The sequence below is a fragment of the Gekko japonicus genome, unplaced genomic scaffold (genome assembly GCF_001447785.1).
Source record: "Gekko japonicus isolate JY-2015 unplaced genomic scaffold, Gekko_japonicus_V1.1 scaffold250, whole genome shotgun sequence".
In the NCBI taxonomy this organism is placed as follows: Eukaryota; Metazoa; Chordata; class Lepidosauria; order Squamata; family Gekkonidae; genus Gekko; species Gekko japonicus.
This window is the reverse complement of record NW_015167538.1, coordinates 1,204,411-1,220,086: the sequence shown is the minus strand read 5'-3', so window position 1 is coordinate 1,220,086 and position 15,676 is coordinate 1,204,411. Positions and strand designations below refer to the sequence as shown.

At 45.4% G+C, this 15,676-nt stretch overlaps 1 protein-coding gene across 1 annotated transcript in view; it reads right to left on the bottom strand.

Annotated features, from left to right (window-relative positions):
* BAZ1B (bromodomain adjacent to zinc finger domain 1B) overlaps positions 1-13,684 on the bottom strand; it is a 32,440-nt gene extending 18,756 nt beyond the window's left edge. The window contains exons 1-7 of the mRNA XM_015413562.1: positions 13,441-13,684; positions 6,361-6,477; positions 4,860-5,004; positions 4,364-4,565; positions 2,994-3,115; positions 2,518-2,715; positions 1-164 (exon numbers count right to left, since the gene is read on the bottom strand). The exon at positions 1-164 is cut by the window's left edge and continues 1,445 nt beyond it. Coding sequence (XP_015269048.1) covers positions 1-164; positions 2,518-2,715; positions 2,994-3,115; positions 4,364-4,565; positions 4,860-5,004; positions 6,361-6,477; positions 13,441-13,610 — 1,118 coding nt within the window. The 5' untranslated portion in view covers positions 13,611-13,684. The remainder of the gene's footprint in view (positions 165-2,517; positions 2,716-2,993; positions 3,116-4,363; positions 4,566-4,859; positions 5,005-6,360; positions 6,478-13,440) is intronic.
* Between the last annotated feature and the right edge of the window lie 1,992 nt (positions 13,685-15,676).

Here is a 15,676-nt window from a genome sequence, read left to right as displayed (position 1 = left end):
TTCAGCAGGGAGCAGACGTCAGACTTCTTTAAGTGCACGCTACACCACAACGAAGGGTTCAGTCCCTGGCTTGGAGAAGAGCCATCTGATTTGGATTTTTTGGAAGCCTTCTGATCACCTGACGCAGTGCTCTTCCTCTTGGTTGCAGGATTGAGAGTTAGGTACTGGAATCGAAACAGAGGAAGGAGGTAAGCACTTGCATTTTGGGAAAAAGAAAAAACACAGGTAAGGAGCAGTCTTTACAGAGCTGTCATTTGTCTTGGTGAAATTAACACAACAGTAACTTTTCAGAGTTGCTAAAGTGTTACCAAATGCCAGTCTTGGGTCAACAGGCAAGAAACCAATGGTATACAAAATCACACCAATTCAGGATGCTGCCTGCCCAAAAGCACTGAAGCCATTCCCAGCTGGGAACTCAGTGAAATACAGTGAAGACATTCAGGCCACACTGTAAACACGTAGCTGCAGTAGCAACACAAACTCATTCATCTAACCACATGCTTGTTCTGGGTGGCTGACACATCCAGGTTATAAAAGAGCAAACACCATATATATAAGGTAACATAATGCACAAGGTACAGGGCATTTATATTTTATTTGCTTGTAACCATTTTGACTGCAATCCCTGAACAGGGGCAACGAGTGTGATACCTTCCAGACCGTGCCATGCTTTGCTTGCTGTTACTAATTTCCCTTGTCACAAAACTTCTGATGCTGATATAGGCCAATTAGGGCAAGACCACCCCCCACTGAAGCAGCCTGCTACACATTTAAGAGCTCACTCAGTTATCCCTGCAGAGATCTGACTGAAGTGTTCAGGATCACCCAGAGTGGCCTCTATTATTAACATGGCAAAACAGGAGTACAGAAGACGAAGGCACTAAATATCACAGCAGACAATAGTTTATACACAGGGGGGAAAGGTCAATAAATAATCTGCACAGGTAGAAGACCAGGCAAAGGACAACAGCCATATGCTACAGCTAAGAAGATACAGCACCCCTTTTTCACATCTCTGGAAGAAGAATTTTGGACAGTGCAGCATCAGGATGACCTACATGCACATCATATCCCGTTCTAAGCCAGAATCTGGGAGACCTACGTTTGAATGCCCACTCTGCCACAGAAGCTCACTGGGTTAGTTTGGGCCAGTCATACGGTCTCAGCATAACCCATCTCAGAGGGTTGTTGTAAGGATAAAAATAGAGAATAGCAGAATGTTAGCTGCTTCGGATCCAAACTGGCAAAGAAGATGAGGCATGAGTGAAATAATGAAATAAACATCAGAGGCCACTTTAAATTGTCTCCACAACATCTCCAAAGCATGGACTGCCTAGCACTACTTCAGGCATTTTCAAGTACAATGCAGGGTGGATGGGTCTCCAAGCCATTTTCAAGGAATCCTCCTCTCAGCTACTTGAAGGGATCAGCCCTACCTATGCTGTCCTGTGATGGTTTGTGCAGAACACCCAAATAAAAGACATTACCTCAAACACAGTCCCACTTGCTGCATGGCATGTGCTTAGTTCGCACCCCTGCTTCCCACGATGAGGCTGGCATTTTAAAGAATCCACAGCAGAATTAGAGTTAAGAACTCCACTGTAGAGCCATTTTACTTCTTTTTTAAATGCTGTCAAATCACAGCTGATGCATGGCGGCCCCTCATGGGGTTCTCAAGGCAAGAGATGAACAGAGGTGGTTTGTCATTGCCTGCCTCTGTATAGCCACCCTAGTATTCCTTAGTGGTCTCCCATCCAAATACCATCCAGGCTGAGCCTGGTTAGCTTCTGAGATTGGGCTAGCTTGAGCTATCCAGGTCAGGGCTAACCTTAGCACCATTAAACATAGTTGTGAACATTTTAAGAAATGGCATTTTGTATTTTAATGTTTTGTATTTTACGACTTTGGGTCTTGTACATCACCCAGAGCCTGGTGTAAGCGGGATAGGGCAATTAACAAATCTAGTAAAAGAAATAACATAAATAAAACACCCTCATGCATTTCTACATAAAAAAGCTCTGGCAATATTTTGGCTTCAGTGCAACAAAACATGACAATTTGATTTAGCGGTCAGGAGGAAAGGGTGAGGAACACGAGAATAGAGAAATATTTCTGCTCTACAGTGGAAATTGTCAGACCTTTCCCGCCTCTGAAAGAATCCCCCATGCTGGGCTGAAAACCACTAAAGAAAAGGAAAGGAGACCTGTAGGGCAACCTATGCGGAGTTACTCCCGTCTAAGAACATGGAAATCAATAAGTAATTCTGCACAGAGTTGGACCGCCACAGACTCAGGCAGGCTTCCCTGACCTCTCTAGTGGAGACCAACAGTGTGGAACACAAGAAAGGCTCAACACTCAGCCATCCCAGACACAACTGGCTTTTAGGGATCTTCAAGGGCCCCCTTTTCAGAAAGGGAAAGGCATCAGAAAATGCAGCTGTCAGATCCCACTCAGCAGAAGTGCAGGATTCACCACTCTTCTGTTCTTTCTCCACCCCACAACCCATATGGCTCTTACCTTATGTGGGTCAAGCAAGAAGTCACTAAACTTGCTGGGAAGGGAGTATTTCTTCACCAATTCATCCTCAACCACCCAGGGGGCATTCTCGCCCATTCCAGCCCGAAGTGCATTGTGGCGGATGAAATAACGCAGGATCTCCTTGTTTGGTGGCCGCTCAGAACGAATTAAGCTGTCCACTGGCACGTTGCTGATGATCTTGAAGGACAAAGAAAGAAAGTCTTTAGGTATCCATGTTCTTTAGCCAGTAGCTCCCAGTAGGACAGCATGCTTTTAGCCAGCCACTGACCTTAGGCCTTGCTGTTTAAAATAGACACTGTTACTTTTAAGCACTCCTTGGCCCAGGAGCAGCATCACAGGCTTAGGTAGTGTTGTCATTAATACAAGCTGCTTTGAACTCTCCTTACCATCTCAGTAAGCCTTCTTAATTCTCCATCCAAACTGCACAGGAGAAATGACATGAACAATCCCCTCACCTTGTCTTCACTTTGCAGCTTGACGTCATATTTGTGAGGCAAGAACTTTGGAGGGACCCATTTCTTCTCGTCCTTCTTCAGAGATGTGGGCAGTTTCCGCGGAGACCTGCGTGCGCGGTCACCTGATTGATCACAAAAGGAATAGAGTTAGCAGTGCAGCACTGCAACGCATCTGGGATCAACTAATGCTTGAGAAGCATTAACAGAAGCATTACCAAAGCACAGATCACCCCAAAATGGACAGAGGCTCACTTTAATACCAGAGGGATCTGCAGTCTTGTCTGTCTACTCAAAGTGTTTCTAAAGGAGAGTTTAGGCAAGGACCTGACAATCATTTCAGTAAAAAGAGTTAATAAAGTTTAGCAGCTTGTTCAAGTGCCATTAGTTCAAGTACACTGCTGCCTGCATATTTGAGAAGCATGTTCAATCAGTAGACTAATCCAGGGGGGTAGCTGATCTGATCTAATTTATTACAGCAAGAGTCAGTAAAACCAGGGGGGTAACCGTGTTGGTCCACTTCAAAGAAAAAGATGCTGCAAGGTCACATCCATGCTTGAGAGGAGACAGACTCTCACCATTCCACAATTAAGGATACATCAATCTCCAATTCTGGCATATTACCTATGCTGTTTGTCCCCCACCAGTTGAACCCAGATGACAGCCATACATACTAAGCTTATTATTTTTAAAACCTGTTAAAAACACCTTCATTATTCTGTATGCTAATTTACTGCCCGCCCTCTTATGTATGACTGCTATTTCTATTTCCATTTAATTGTATCTGAAGAAGTGTGCGTGCACATGAAAGCTCATACCTTGAATAAAGCTTTGTTGGTCTTAAAGGTGCCCCTGGACTCAAACTTTGTTCAATCAATGGACTGTTGCCATTTAGTCAGCAAGAAACCAGAACTGACAGGGACAGAGATTCCCCCAATGAGAAGTTCACATTCATGAACTTACAAGCGCGCCCCAACAACTACAATGCCTACTAAGAGAAATACACCATCTTCCTTGTTCGACTGTAGAAGTTCCACAATACAAGTTCCATATGTTGTGTTCCTCTAACATTGCTAAGTACCTATACATGAAGCTGCAGCAAAAATTGTACATAGAAAAGTACCTTCCCCTAGAAACTAGATGGGAAGGAATCCCCTTGCACACAGTATTTGTACTGCATCCACAACAAAAACCGTTTGGTTTTACAGAATGCTTCACAGCTTGTGGGCCCAGTGCGAGTGGACCAATCTACTACTGAAGCCACAAGATGACCAGCAACACCCTGGATCAATACATACAATTTCAGGATCTGCTGCTTTATAAAGGAGGACCTAACAAGTACCCATTAGATCAGGCTGTGGCTTGCTACTCACTCAGACTCTCTCTCCTGTTCTCATCTTCCTTCAAGGCCAGTTCCTTTTGGTTGTCCTGGACTACCTGGCTAGAATTCTCTTTGTCACTGGAAGGTGAATCGCAAGCTCCATTGGCTTTCTTCTCAGCAGCTTCCTCTTCTGTCGCCTTTTCCAGAGGATGTATTTTCACCACCTTCACCCGCAGAACCTTGTCCTTCCCAACCTGAATGGAAAAAGTGAGCAAACTGGAACTAGACAGAAATATTAAGGCAGAGGACCTATTCACACTAAGGACACTATTGGGCTCATTTGCTCATCCTGCAAACTGTCTTGCCCTGCAAAGCATTAAGCATTCCCCCCTTCTCTTTTCCCAACCCAGAGACTGACCCTAATAATTACTAAAATGTCTCTGGAATCCAGTTTTGTTTCCCTTCACCTTCCTATGAGCAACTGATCTGCTTCCTGTAGGTCCACAGTCCATATATGCTTGCCCGGTTTTTTCAACCTGGGGCCTTACCTCAAAGTCACACTCTTCATCAACAGCAAATTTGGTCATGATCTCCAGCCAGGCAGTGTCTACCAACTTTTCTAAGGAGATTGTGTTATGGTGGACCATTTCCAAGACAAGTTTCTCGTACCAAACTGGGAATTCCTCCTTCAAGCTGGTAAATATATGAAGATTACAAGAATGAACAGAGAGCACAATCAGTTAAAACAGCATGCTGTCAGGAACAATGGTATTTGTTCAATAGAAGTGACTCCCAAAGCCCCTATAATCTCTCAATCAATGATATAATACCAGTTATTATATAAACAATTATGTGGGAATTTCCTTGGGTCTAGATAAAGAAATTTAGTCAAACTGCTAGCAGTTCTCATTTTATATATAAGAAACCTTTTAAAATATTTCCTTATAGAATGCAGACCTGAACATGTTTCTGCATTATGTAACTATGAAATCTGAACAGTAAGATTCAGTCTCTTTTGCGTGACAAGTGGAAATTCGCAGCCTAGTTCTCATGAACAGCAATCATGTTCACTACATACGCATCATTCTGCAATCCTCTACATCCCAGATTTTCTTTTACAGCTTGCAACTGTGATTTCAACAAGGCAGAGGTTGGATTTATCTTTTCTGTATCAAGCAGTTGCATCCTTGGGTAACGGTGTGCGCTGGGGGGGGGGGGGGGGGGGACTGTCAGCCCTAACCCCACAAAATTTCCTTGGCTTAAAAAATAGCATCTTGAACAGAAAGCTATAGAATGGTCCCGGTCACACTGAGGGTTTTGGCCCGGGAGAGGGACGGATCGAGGGCGCAGCAAACGGGCGCGATCTCACCACAACATCTGGGAAACAGCGCACACCCGTCCCCGATCCGTCCCTACCCCCGAAAACCCGCAGCAAAAAAGAACCACTGACAGAGGTGGTCTTACCTGAACGGCCACGGCAAGCGCGGCCGTGGGATCACCAGCGCGTCCTTCTACCAGCGCATCCCGGCTCCTGGCCGAGCTGCGCATGCACATGTATGCGCAGCCGGCTGCCTCGGTCTCCAACCATGGCTTCCTCCCTGGCATCTGATCGTGCCAGGGAACAACGGCGCCAAGGCTCAGGGGATCCATGTGATCCCGCCGTGGCGTGTCTATTTTGGTGCGGCTTCCAAAAGCCGCACTTTGGCCACGCATTTTCTCCCCCGTGTGGCAGGGGCCATAGGAATCTTTCCTGGTGGGAGAACATTCCACTACATCAGCCGTAAACTCAGTATAATGTATATAGGTTTACTAAACTTGCACCAACAATAAACGATGGATATCCTATTAGGAAACTCTAGCAGTCTTCAAAGGGATATTCTTGTCCCAGGCAGTCAAAAGGGATTCTCATTCCTTCTGAAGCTTTACTCAACTGTGACTCATCCCAACTTGTCACAGAAGAGTGCTCCTGGCCACACACATCGCCACCCCTACATGGAGGACATGCATGCACCAAACTCTAAAACAGATGACTTGGACTCTGCTACTTACAGCTCTGCAACTTCCTGCTCTTCCTCCCAAGCTTCTTTGTGTGTCAGCTGACTGCTTCCTGTGCTTTTGCAGGTCCATATTCTCTGGTTATATTTTTCCAGTCGTGCTTCATACTCTCTGAAGGAGCAACAGCTCAGGAAAACAAGGTACACAAACTGGAAACCAAAGACCCTCCCCACATATGAAAATAAAAACCCACTGATAGCCAAACGCAACACAGTTCTAACACAAGTGCACATGTCTTCTGTAAACAGAAATCTCCAAAATGAGCTGCTGCAAAAAAATCGGCACCCAAAGCAAAGCACAATTAAATGGCACATCATGGATGCTCACAAAGTACATCTAAGAAGGTGAAAGGTTCTGTGGCAACTTAAAGACCAACTCATTTCTTGCAGCACAAGCTTCCATGGCCACCTACCTAATTTCCGATGAACTGTATAAAACTAGACAGTTTGCTGAGCAAGGACAAGATGGAAGACAGGAAAAGGGGACATGGATAACAGCTATCATGCATCATAGAAAATAGCCTACAACGACACTCTAAATTATGGACCACTGGGCAAAAGCAAGTAATGCTCAGGCAGAAGTGCAAAGACAACAGCTATAGCAGGATTTTTTAAAGGTGACTTCACTGAAGAAGAGTCACACTTGCTTCCCAGCTGGGTGAGGAAACCCCAGAATCTGCATTTTCTAAACCACAGCCATGATCGTCAAAGAAACCACAACAATTACTTCTCTGTGCACAGACACTTGCTTTGTTTTCAAGTGGAAAAAATATGGCAGTGAAGGAACAAGTAGCCAAATTCAATAATATGATCAGTAAAAGAAAGTCAGCAATGAAAGCCAGCCAGTAAAACCACCTCTATGTGCATGATAAACACACACCACACTGAGTGGCTTTCATAGGAGTAAGTGATAGTTATTTTATGCCACATGACTACTTTCCCTATATGGCAATAGAAAGCCTACCACTTCCACATGCTAAAGACAGATCAAAGTAGGTGATCCTAGCTAAACATTTGGGCTCCACTGCAAGCCTCACCATTTACTATGTGGCTATAAGGACGGAGTAACCCGAGAAAATGTTCCACTATTGTATTTTTTACAACATTTTCATTTTACTTCATACTGTAAAGCACCCTGAATAATTTGGGGAAACATAGAGTAAACCTATTTTTAAACAAATACATTTTGAGTAAACCTGCAATTTCTATGACCAGTGCTGGCAAACTGGAAGCCAGAAGTTTCAACCCAAAAGCTAAACCCTCCATGCCTGCATCTAAGCAGCAGCTCCTGGTCAAATACAGAGTATGTGTCCCTTAGACACAATGATTACGACTTCTTTCCCACAGAGACCCACCAAAATCCAAGCCTCTTTCAGAAGGGCTGCTAACACCCTTTTATTTGAACTGGCCACTAGAAGCCAAGGTTAAGCCTTTAATTGAGCATTGTGAATGAGAAATGAGAGACATAAGGAGCCAGCAAAACGATGGGAGAGAAAGGATATGGAGTCCCTGCTGTTGCCCCAGTTTGTTCTGAAGGCCCCATCTCTCATGTCAGTTCCCTGAAATGGAACTGAATTTATTTATTTATTTAATTTATATCCCGCCCTCCCCAAACAGGCTCAGGGCTAACAAGAGGCATATGCCATGATACAACTACTAAAAACAGAATAAAACGGTCAATTACAAACAAAAAACAAAATGCCGGTGCTCTAAATAATCCAGGGCCGTGTGAATTTTATAGCCTTGTATACATTTGCTTATCTGTATAAATTGTTTTGTTCCTGCAAGTAATACAAAAGAGGAAGAAGTGGTCCCTCCCGCCCCCGTAATCTTACTGAGCTTCTCTAAGTTTCAAAGGTTCCCTCAAGAAGTGCTCTCACATTACCCAAATCTCTCTCTACAGGCCTTGGGCCTATATGCTCGCCTTTTCCCCCCTACACTTTTTCAGGATTCTAGTATACACATAAGCCTTTCCATATGTATTCTTGATCAGTATAAGGACATGAAGCCCTACATTCTTAAACCATTCAGTGAGCACACATACCTCTTTGTTGGACTTTTACTTTCTAGAGAGTTACATAAGCCCTCAAACATGGCACATAGACGTATATACTCTTCCACAGCCTCTACCACAGCCATTTTCAGAGTCGGAGCCCCTGGATGCATGTGTACCTACCACCAACTCACAAATACATTTCCCAGCTAATCACATATCTTCATTTGTATCACTGACATGTCTATGACTTCATTGTGTAGTTATGCAGTATTGCAAAAATCCCAAGGAACTTTCAGAACAGTGGACTTGGTCAGTGTGTATTACACACTATAATGCTTCCCTTTATGCAAAGTGTCATCCCAACAAACATACTCTCCACATAACAGATGACCAACTTATCCATTAGCAAATGGATATCAAACATTCCTTAGTCAGGATCACTGTTCTATTAATACATTTTAGCTTCCTTAACGCACACATACAGAGAAAGGGGGCTACCTGATTCAGGGCAGCCTGCCTTCCCCAATCTAGCCTGTGAACTACTAGCTACTATTGCAGGCATGTGTGATTTCACCCTACCTTGCTGTGATGGTTAGAATTTCATTAGTGCTAATACTAATATGCGGGCAGCACGTTTGTGCCTTATCCATGCAGTTCTCTGCATATGGTCTTGAATTAGACGGCTCCAATTTCACAGAATAGATTTTGGACATACAGTGATAAACACAATAAACATGAAAATCAGTAAATGCACTATTCTATTAAGTAGTCAGTCTTTCTGCATCACAAACCTTGCTACAGATCTGCAACAAAACAAGCCTTTTCTTGCACCTGTCACACCCACCCCCGCAAAAATATGGCCACTGAGGAATAGCCAAGGATGACCCGACAGATGAGGACGGGGGGGGGGGGGGGGGCTCTCTTAGGTACAAGACAAAGAAGGGAGAACGGAGACGAGAACACAAAGCTTTTTTCTTCTGCCCATATTACATTAAATTAAACAGCTAGGCCTATATGGATCTAGCTCACTTTGCTACTGAGTAGCACCAGAAGAACTGCAACATATCTGCATGTTGAAGATTACAAACTTAATATAGCAGCAAAAGAGTTGCTGTTACAGTGATTATTTTTTATATTACAGCTTTCCTTGAACATCATATCAATAAGCAAAGTGAGGGGTTCAGATGTATATTACATTCAAATCTTGACTGAAACATCAAAACTCACTGAGGGAGTAGGGCTTTTCATTCTAGGCCCAACCATGCAAAAAGTCTGGGATAAATGTTTGCTAAATTCACTATAATTAGTGTGTGTCCCTGGGTAAAGCATCAAGACTGGCTGTTAACCATAATAAATATGTCAACAGTGGCCAAGTGTTTCCTTGAACTACATTTGAACAAAAAGCAAGCAGAAAAAGAAAACATAGAAAGGACTCACAAGCAATGTTCCCTCTAAGCTGAGTTAGTGTGAGCTAGCTCACAGGTTTTTAGCCTCCAGCACACACCTTTTTGTCTCAGCTCAAGAAGGGTGGCTCCAGAGCAAACTAATTTATGCAGTAGCCAAATTGCTCACTCACAACTTTCGTGTCAGTGGCTCACAAAGTCAAATTTTTGCTTATTAGACTCCACAGCTTAGAGGGAGCATTGCTTGCAACCAGTGTTCCCTCTAAGCTGAGTTAGTGTGAGCTAGCTCACAGGTTTTTAGCCTCCGGCTCACATATTTTTAGCTCAGGAAGGATGGCTCCAGAGCAAACTGATTCATGCAATAGCCAAACCGCTCGCTCACAACTTTAATGCCAGTGGCTCACAAAGTAGAATTTCTGCTCACAAGACTCCACAGCTTAGAGGGAGCATTGCTCACCAGTGGTTGAAGGGCTACATGTGGTATGTGGTAACAAATCTGCCACCATCCCAATACCACTAAAGCACAAACAGTGGGTGAGACACAAAAGAACAAAGTTTCTAATACTAACAAAAAATGTTTAAGCAGACCAAAGGCCCATATAATTTAGCATTCTGGGAGTGGAGAGCCAGATTCCTCCAAGAAGCTCACAAACAGAGCAAGGGAGATGACGTCATCCCGTTGCTTGTCCCCAGAATCTCAGAGTACGATCCACTGAACATGGAAACTGCATTTAGACATCCTGACTAACAGCAGCTGAGAAACTGACTCCCTCCTGAGTCTGTTCTAATCCCTTTTTAAAGGCATCACTACATCTTACAACAAGCAGATTCCTTTCAGTTAAACTATACACAGAATTTGATACTGCAAGCAATGGCAAAGGTCACTATCAGGTGCCCTAAGATGTATCTCCTGAATATTCTTCCAATCAATTTCACATAACAACCAAGTTTTAGTACTGGAAGGGATAGAAATTTCTCTACGGAACCACACAGGAAGGACATGAAGCCATCAGTAAGGACATAAGAACTGCCTTACTGATTTACACCAAGGACTAAGTGGCCAGATAGATGGGTGATGCAAATGTTGTTTTAAAAAGCAACTGATGTTTTAACACAACCCCCTCACTCACCAACATCCCTGTTTATCCCAACAGCTAGTGCCTCTACTGCCTCCCCAGCTCTCCCCATTTCACACTCTGCCTTTTATACCTCCTGCTTTCATCACCCACACTGCCTTCTTCCAGCCAGTTCCTCTACTGCTCCTAGAGACATGCCCCCGAGCTAGGTCTCATGTCAGCCTCCTTTGGTTGTGTTCCATGGGCACCCCTCAGGAGCAGCAGGTGATTCTCAGCTGGAAAGCCAAATATCAGCAGCCACACACCCAGCCTTGCCAGCTACCCAGTCATTGGCCTGGACTTGTCAGCACCTCTCAGCTTTCTTCAGCCACTGAAGTAAAGTCTTCCAAAGCTTCCTCTTCTACTAGCAAGCCCTAAGATCTAGTATTCAAAGCCAGATCACACATCTGAATTGGGGGAGGGGCGTTTATTAAGACCATAAGAGAAGTTCTCCTTGATATTCTCAGGTGGGTCAATCCAGGTCAGTATCCTCTTCATAACAGTAGCTAGCCAAATGCCCTAATGTAGCTTGCATTAAGCATTTGATTCAGAAGTAGACTGAATCTAGACATACAGAACATAGGATACTTCATTAACCCATTGTAAATTAATTTGGCTTCTCCGTATATGTATCTAATCCTGTTTTAATAAAAATCTCAGAGCAGCCACCTGGATTTAGCTCAACATCCTGTTTCCTGCAATGCCCAATCAGATGCTTTCAGAAAAGCAAGGTGACCGCTGAGTGGTGCCTGCTCCTCAAATGCCTCCTATCTCAATTACCAGAGCCATTTGTTTGGAATTTCAGTTTTCTAATTGTTTTATTGTATCTTGCTCAAAGAAACTGGGTGTAATTAGATACCAGCAACATTTGAAAGAGCTTTTCATGTGGACTATGTTCTGATTTTTTAGATTTTACTTTGGGACCAACATAACTAAACTAACAACATCATCCTGTCTCTGAAACATACACGTGAGGTGCCATCACCACCACTGGATATGCAGCAGGGTAAGAGACGTGCTTCAAATCAGGAAGTCCTGGGTTGAAATCCACTCACCAGGTGCCCTTCTGCAAACCATGCTCTCTCAGCATTACTTCTTCATCTAAGGTAGCCTTTGCACTTGGGTCCCACCCTTCCTCTAAAGAACCTAGAGCAGTGTACATGGTTCTTCTCTCCTCCATTTCACCATCACAGCATCCCTGAGAAGTAGGATATGCTGAAAGGACACGGCTGGCCTGATATTACCCAGTTACACTTCAACCACCACAAATGTAATGCTGGCCTACCTTGCAGGCCTCTTTTGAGAATTACTACATTTATTAATAGATTTGTATCCCACTCTTCCTATATTCCAGCTGGTTATGTGCTTCAAACACTGAAAGCAACAGAAGTACAAAGTATTATTACAATATATTGGTATAGAGCAGCAACTAAAAGAATGAGCTGTGACTGGGGAGAGCTTTGTTCAAGTTTCATCTTTGCAAAAGTTACTAGGCTGCTGTTGGCAAACCACTCAGCTTCTGCCCCATCTCATCTGCCATAAGAGAGATAACACTAGCCTACTTTACAGTACTTTGTAAGGATTACAACAAATGGCTGACTCAAAGCACCCTGAACGCTAGAAGAGCGGAATTCTTAAAAGTGTGGCATGGGATAGTGTTTAGCATGCTGAACTGAGATCAGAGACCTGGGTTCAAGCCCCCACCTGGCCATAAAACTCACTAGCTGACTCTGAGTCAGCTAATCTTGCCAAATCAAGCCTACTTCACGTAGACTGTTATAAAGACAAAGGAAAGGAGAACAAGTTATGCCACCCCAAGCTCTAGCAACAACACAGGAGGAAATGTGAAAAGGAAGAGGGGATCAGAAACACTCGAATAAATAGCCACAATATTATTATGAGCATCATGACTGAGTGACTGAACAGTCCCCTCCACCCCCGTTAACATCTGCCACAAAATTACTAGCTGGCCGAAGGCGAACCGTTCTGCTTGCCCCCATCCTCAGCCTACATGAGACGCAGGACGACGACTCTGTCCCGCTTTGCGCGGCTGCTATGAAGATTACAACTTTATCCTCTTAACTGGGCTCCCGTCCAGCAAAGTTTACGGTGAAGGTGCCCCAAAGCGTTCCCCCACCCCCGGATCGGATGTATCCAAGTTCGGGCCCACCAGACGAAGGGCAACAAGGCACCGGCCATGAAGCACTGAGAGCGCGACGGGGAAAGGGGCCTGGCAAATGTCATCCGGGCGCCGGCGGCGCCCTCTGGGCAGCCCACATGCCAGGAGCGGCGGAAGAGACCCGGGAGGAGATGAAGAACAAAGAGCCCGAGAGAGGGAGGGGCTGGCCTGGCTTCGCTTGCCTCCCCCTCCCCCACGCTCCCGATCTCCCCCCCGCTCGGGTCTGGGGGGGGAGGCGATCCCAATACGAGGCCCCTCCCCTCCCCCGCTCGGCTCTGAGGTAAACAAGAGGCGGCGGAGGAAAGGAGATTCCCCCTCCCCCAACCACTCACATCCTTCCCTCCCTCCCGCGATCTAAAATCCATCGCCGGCCGCAGGATACTCGCTGGTGCGGAAGACCTCCTGCGTGTGGGGGATGACGAAGCGCGGCTCCGGCTGCCTCTCCTCCTCGGTCGGCGGCGCCGCCGTCTCCTGTCCCTCAGTTTTCTCTCCCCCCGCAGGCGGCAGCGGTTTGGCCAACGGAAAGGGCTTTCGGCCCAGCAGAGGCGCCATCGCCTCACAAGAAAAATGGCGGGAAGGCGGGCGGGAAGGCGGGCGGCGCCCCTCCCCCACCGGCAGACCAGGCGAGAGAGAGCGAAGCCGGCAGGCGAAACCTCAGACCTTCTTTCCCCCCCTCCTCCTGCTCCTGGCGCGCGCTCGCGCGCCTCCTCTCTTCTGCGCGTGCGCAAACGGAGCGGGCTGTGCTAAGGGGGGGGGAACAAAAATAAATAAGACGGATGTTCAACCCTGCTCGTCTAGGCGTTCCACGCTCTCCAGCGCTGTCAATTTCTCTCCCTGCACCACGGTTGGACGAGCTTAAACCTGCTCTGCCGCAAGATTGGAGAACGTGAACGTCACTCCCCCAGAAAGTAAAAGGGGCGGGAGGTATGTTAGGTTGAGAGGGCGCGCGCGCGACAGGCAGGGGGAGGAGACACGGTCGCGTTATGTAAGCGCAAGAAAGGAGCGCGGCGGCGGCGGCGCCATTTTGTGCGTCGCTGCTGATTATGTCCCGCCCTCTATGGCCAATGGTAACGGGCCGCTATATCCGGGACCTTATAGAAGGGGGAAAAAGCCCGCTTCGCCGGCTTTTGTCTGGGCGAACGCCGCGCGGCCTCGTCTTAAAGGGGCAGCGTCCTTAAAGAGGGCGGTCCGGAGCATCATGGGAAGTAAAGATAGGCCTGGTTCTCCATAGAGCCAGAGCCCGCTGTGCCAAAGGTCAGTGCTCTTAGTCTGAGTAGAGCACGCTGAAAGTCAAACCTGAAATATGTTAACAACCAATGGAGTGTCTCTGAGCACATACAGAGTATCCTAAGAGCAGAATCCAATATTTCACATTTGTTACCCACAGTGAGGTTTGCTACATGATTCTTCTCTCCCTCACAACACCCTTTTTTTTTTGTGCTCCCCAATGGGGAATTTTTTATTGCATTTTTATTAAAACTACAAACTATAACAGAAATAAGAGAGGGGACTACATTTAGGGGATAAAGAAAAGATACCCACTACTGAGTAAAAAAGGAGCTGCGGTGGCTCAAGTGGTTAAGGCGCTGAACTGCAGGCTGTGGAAGGTCAGTAGTTCAGCAGTTCAAGACCCGCGTGCCGCAAGACAGGGTGAGCTCCTGTCTCTAGTTCCAGCTCCTGCCAACCTAGCAGTTCGAAAGCAAGACATTGCAAGTAGATAAATAGGGACCACTTCGGTGGGAAGGTAACAGCGTTTCGTGCGCCTTGGTGTTTAGTCATGCCGGCCACATGACCACGGAAACGTCTTCAGACAGCGCTGGCTCTTCGGCTTTGAAACGGAGATGAGCACCGCAACCCTAGAGTCAGATTCGACTGCCTTTCAAGCAAGGGAACCTTTACCTTTACTGACTAAAAACCCAAGAGAGGAGATCTTCTAATCCACTTAAATACACATCTAGTCTTAATCATATTAGTCTCATTACAAACTGAGTCACATATTCTATTAACTTTTCCCACATCTTAAATTTAACTGATATCAGGAAATACCCCAAAGCATCTCAAGTCAAAATTCTTCAAAGGCACAATTCAGAGTCCTTCAGCCTTCACTTCTTCTACAGTTGTAAACAATGCATTTTCAGTTTGGCAAAGACGAGAACCGACGGAGTTGCAGCCATAGGGCCAAGTAGCCTTTGGATTTGGAAGGCAGTGACAGAAGGGTGGGTACGGATGATGGTGGCTAAGGAAATGATGTCTGCCGCTCTGTCTTGAGGCAGGTAAGCCATGCATGTCATGGAGTATAGTATAGCACCGATGTACTTTATTCTTTGGACTGGACTCAATTGAGACTTTTCTCTTTTTTGTGTGTGTGAATATTTTTTATTAATATTCCAAACACCCACTCCCGACCTTCATAACAGAACTTAACATAAATACTGATCAGTTAACACAGACGAGCATACAGCCTAATGTTTTTTCTCTTACTGATTTCCTAATCTCCACTTATCTTTTTTGTTTAATATTCCATTCAAATAACTTTTTCCATTTTTTGTTAATTATCTCCTTGTCTTTCCCTTTTAACACATTTGACAATTTATCCATTTCAGCGACTTCCAGCCATT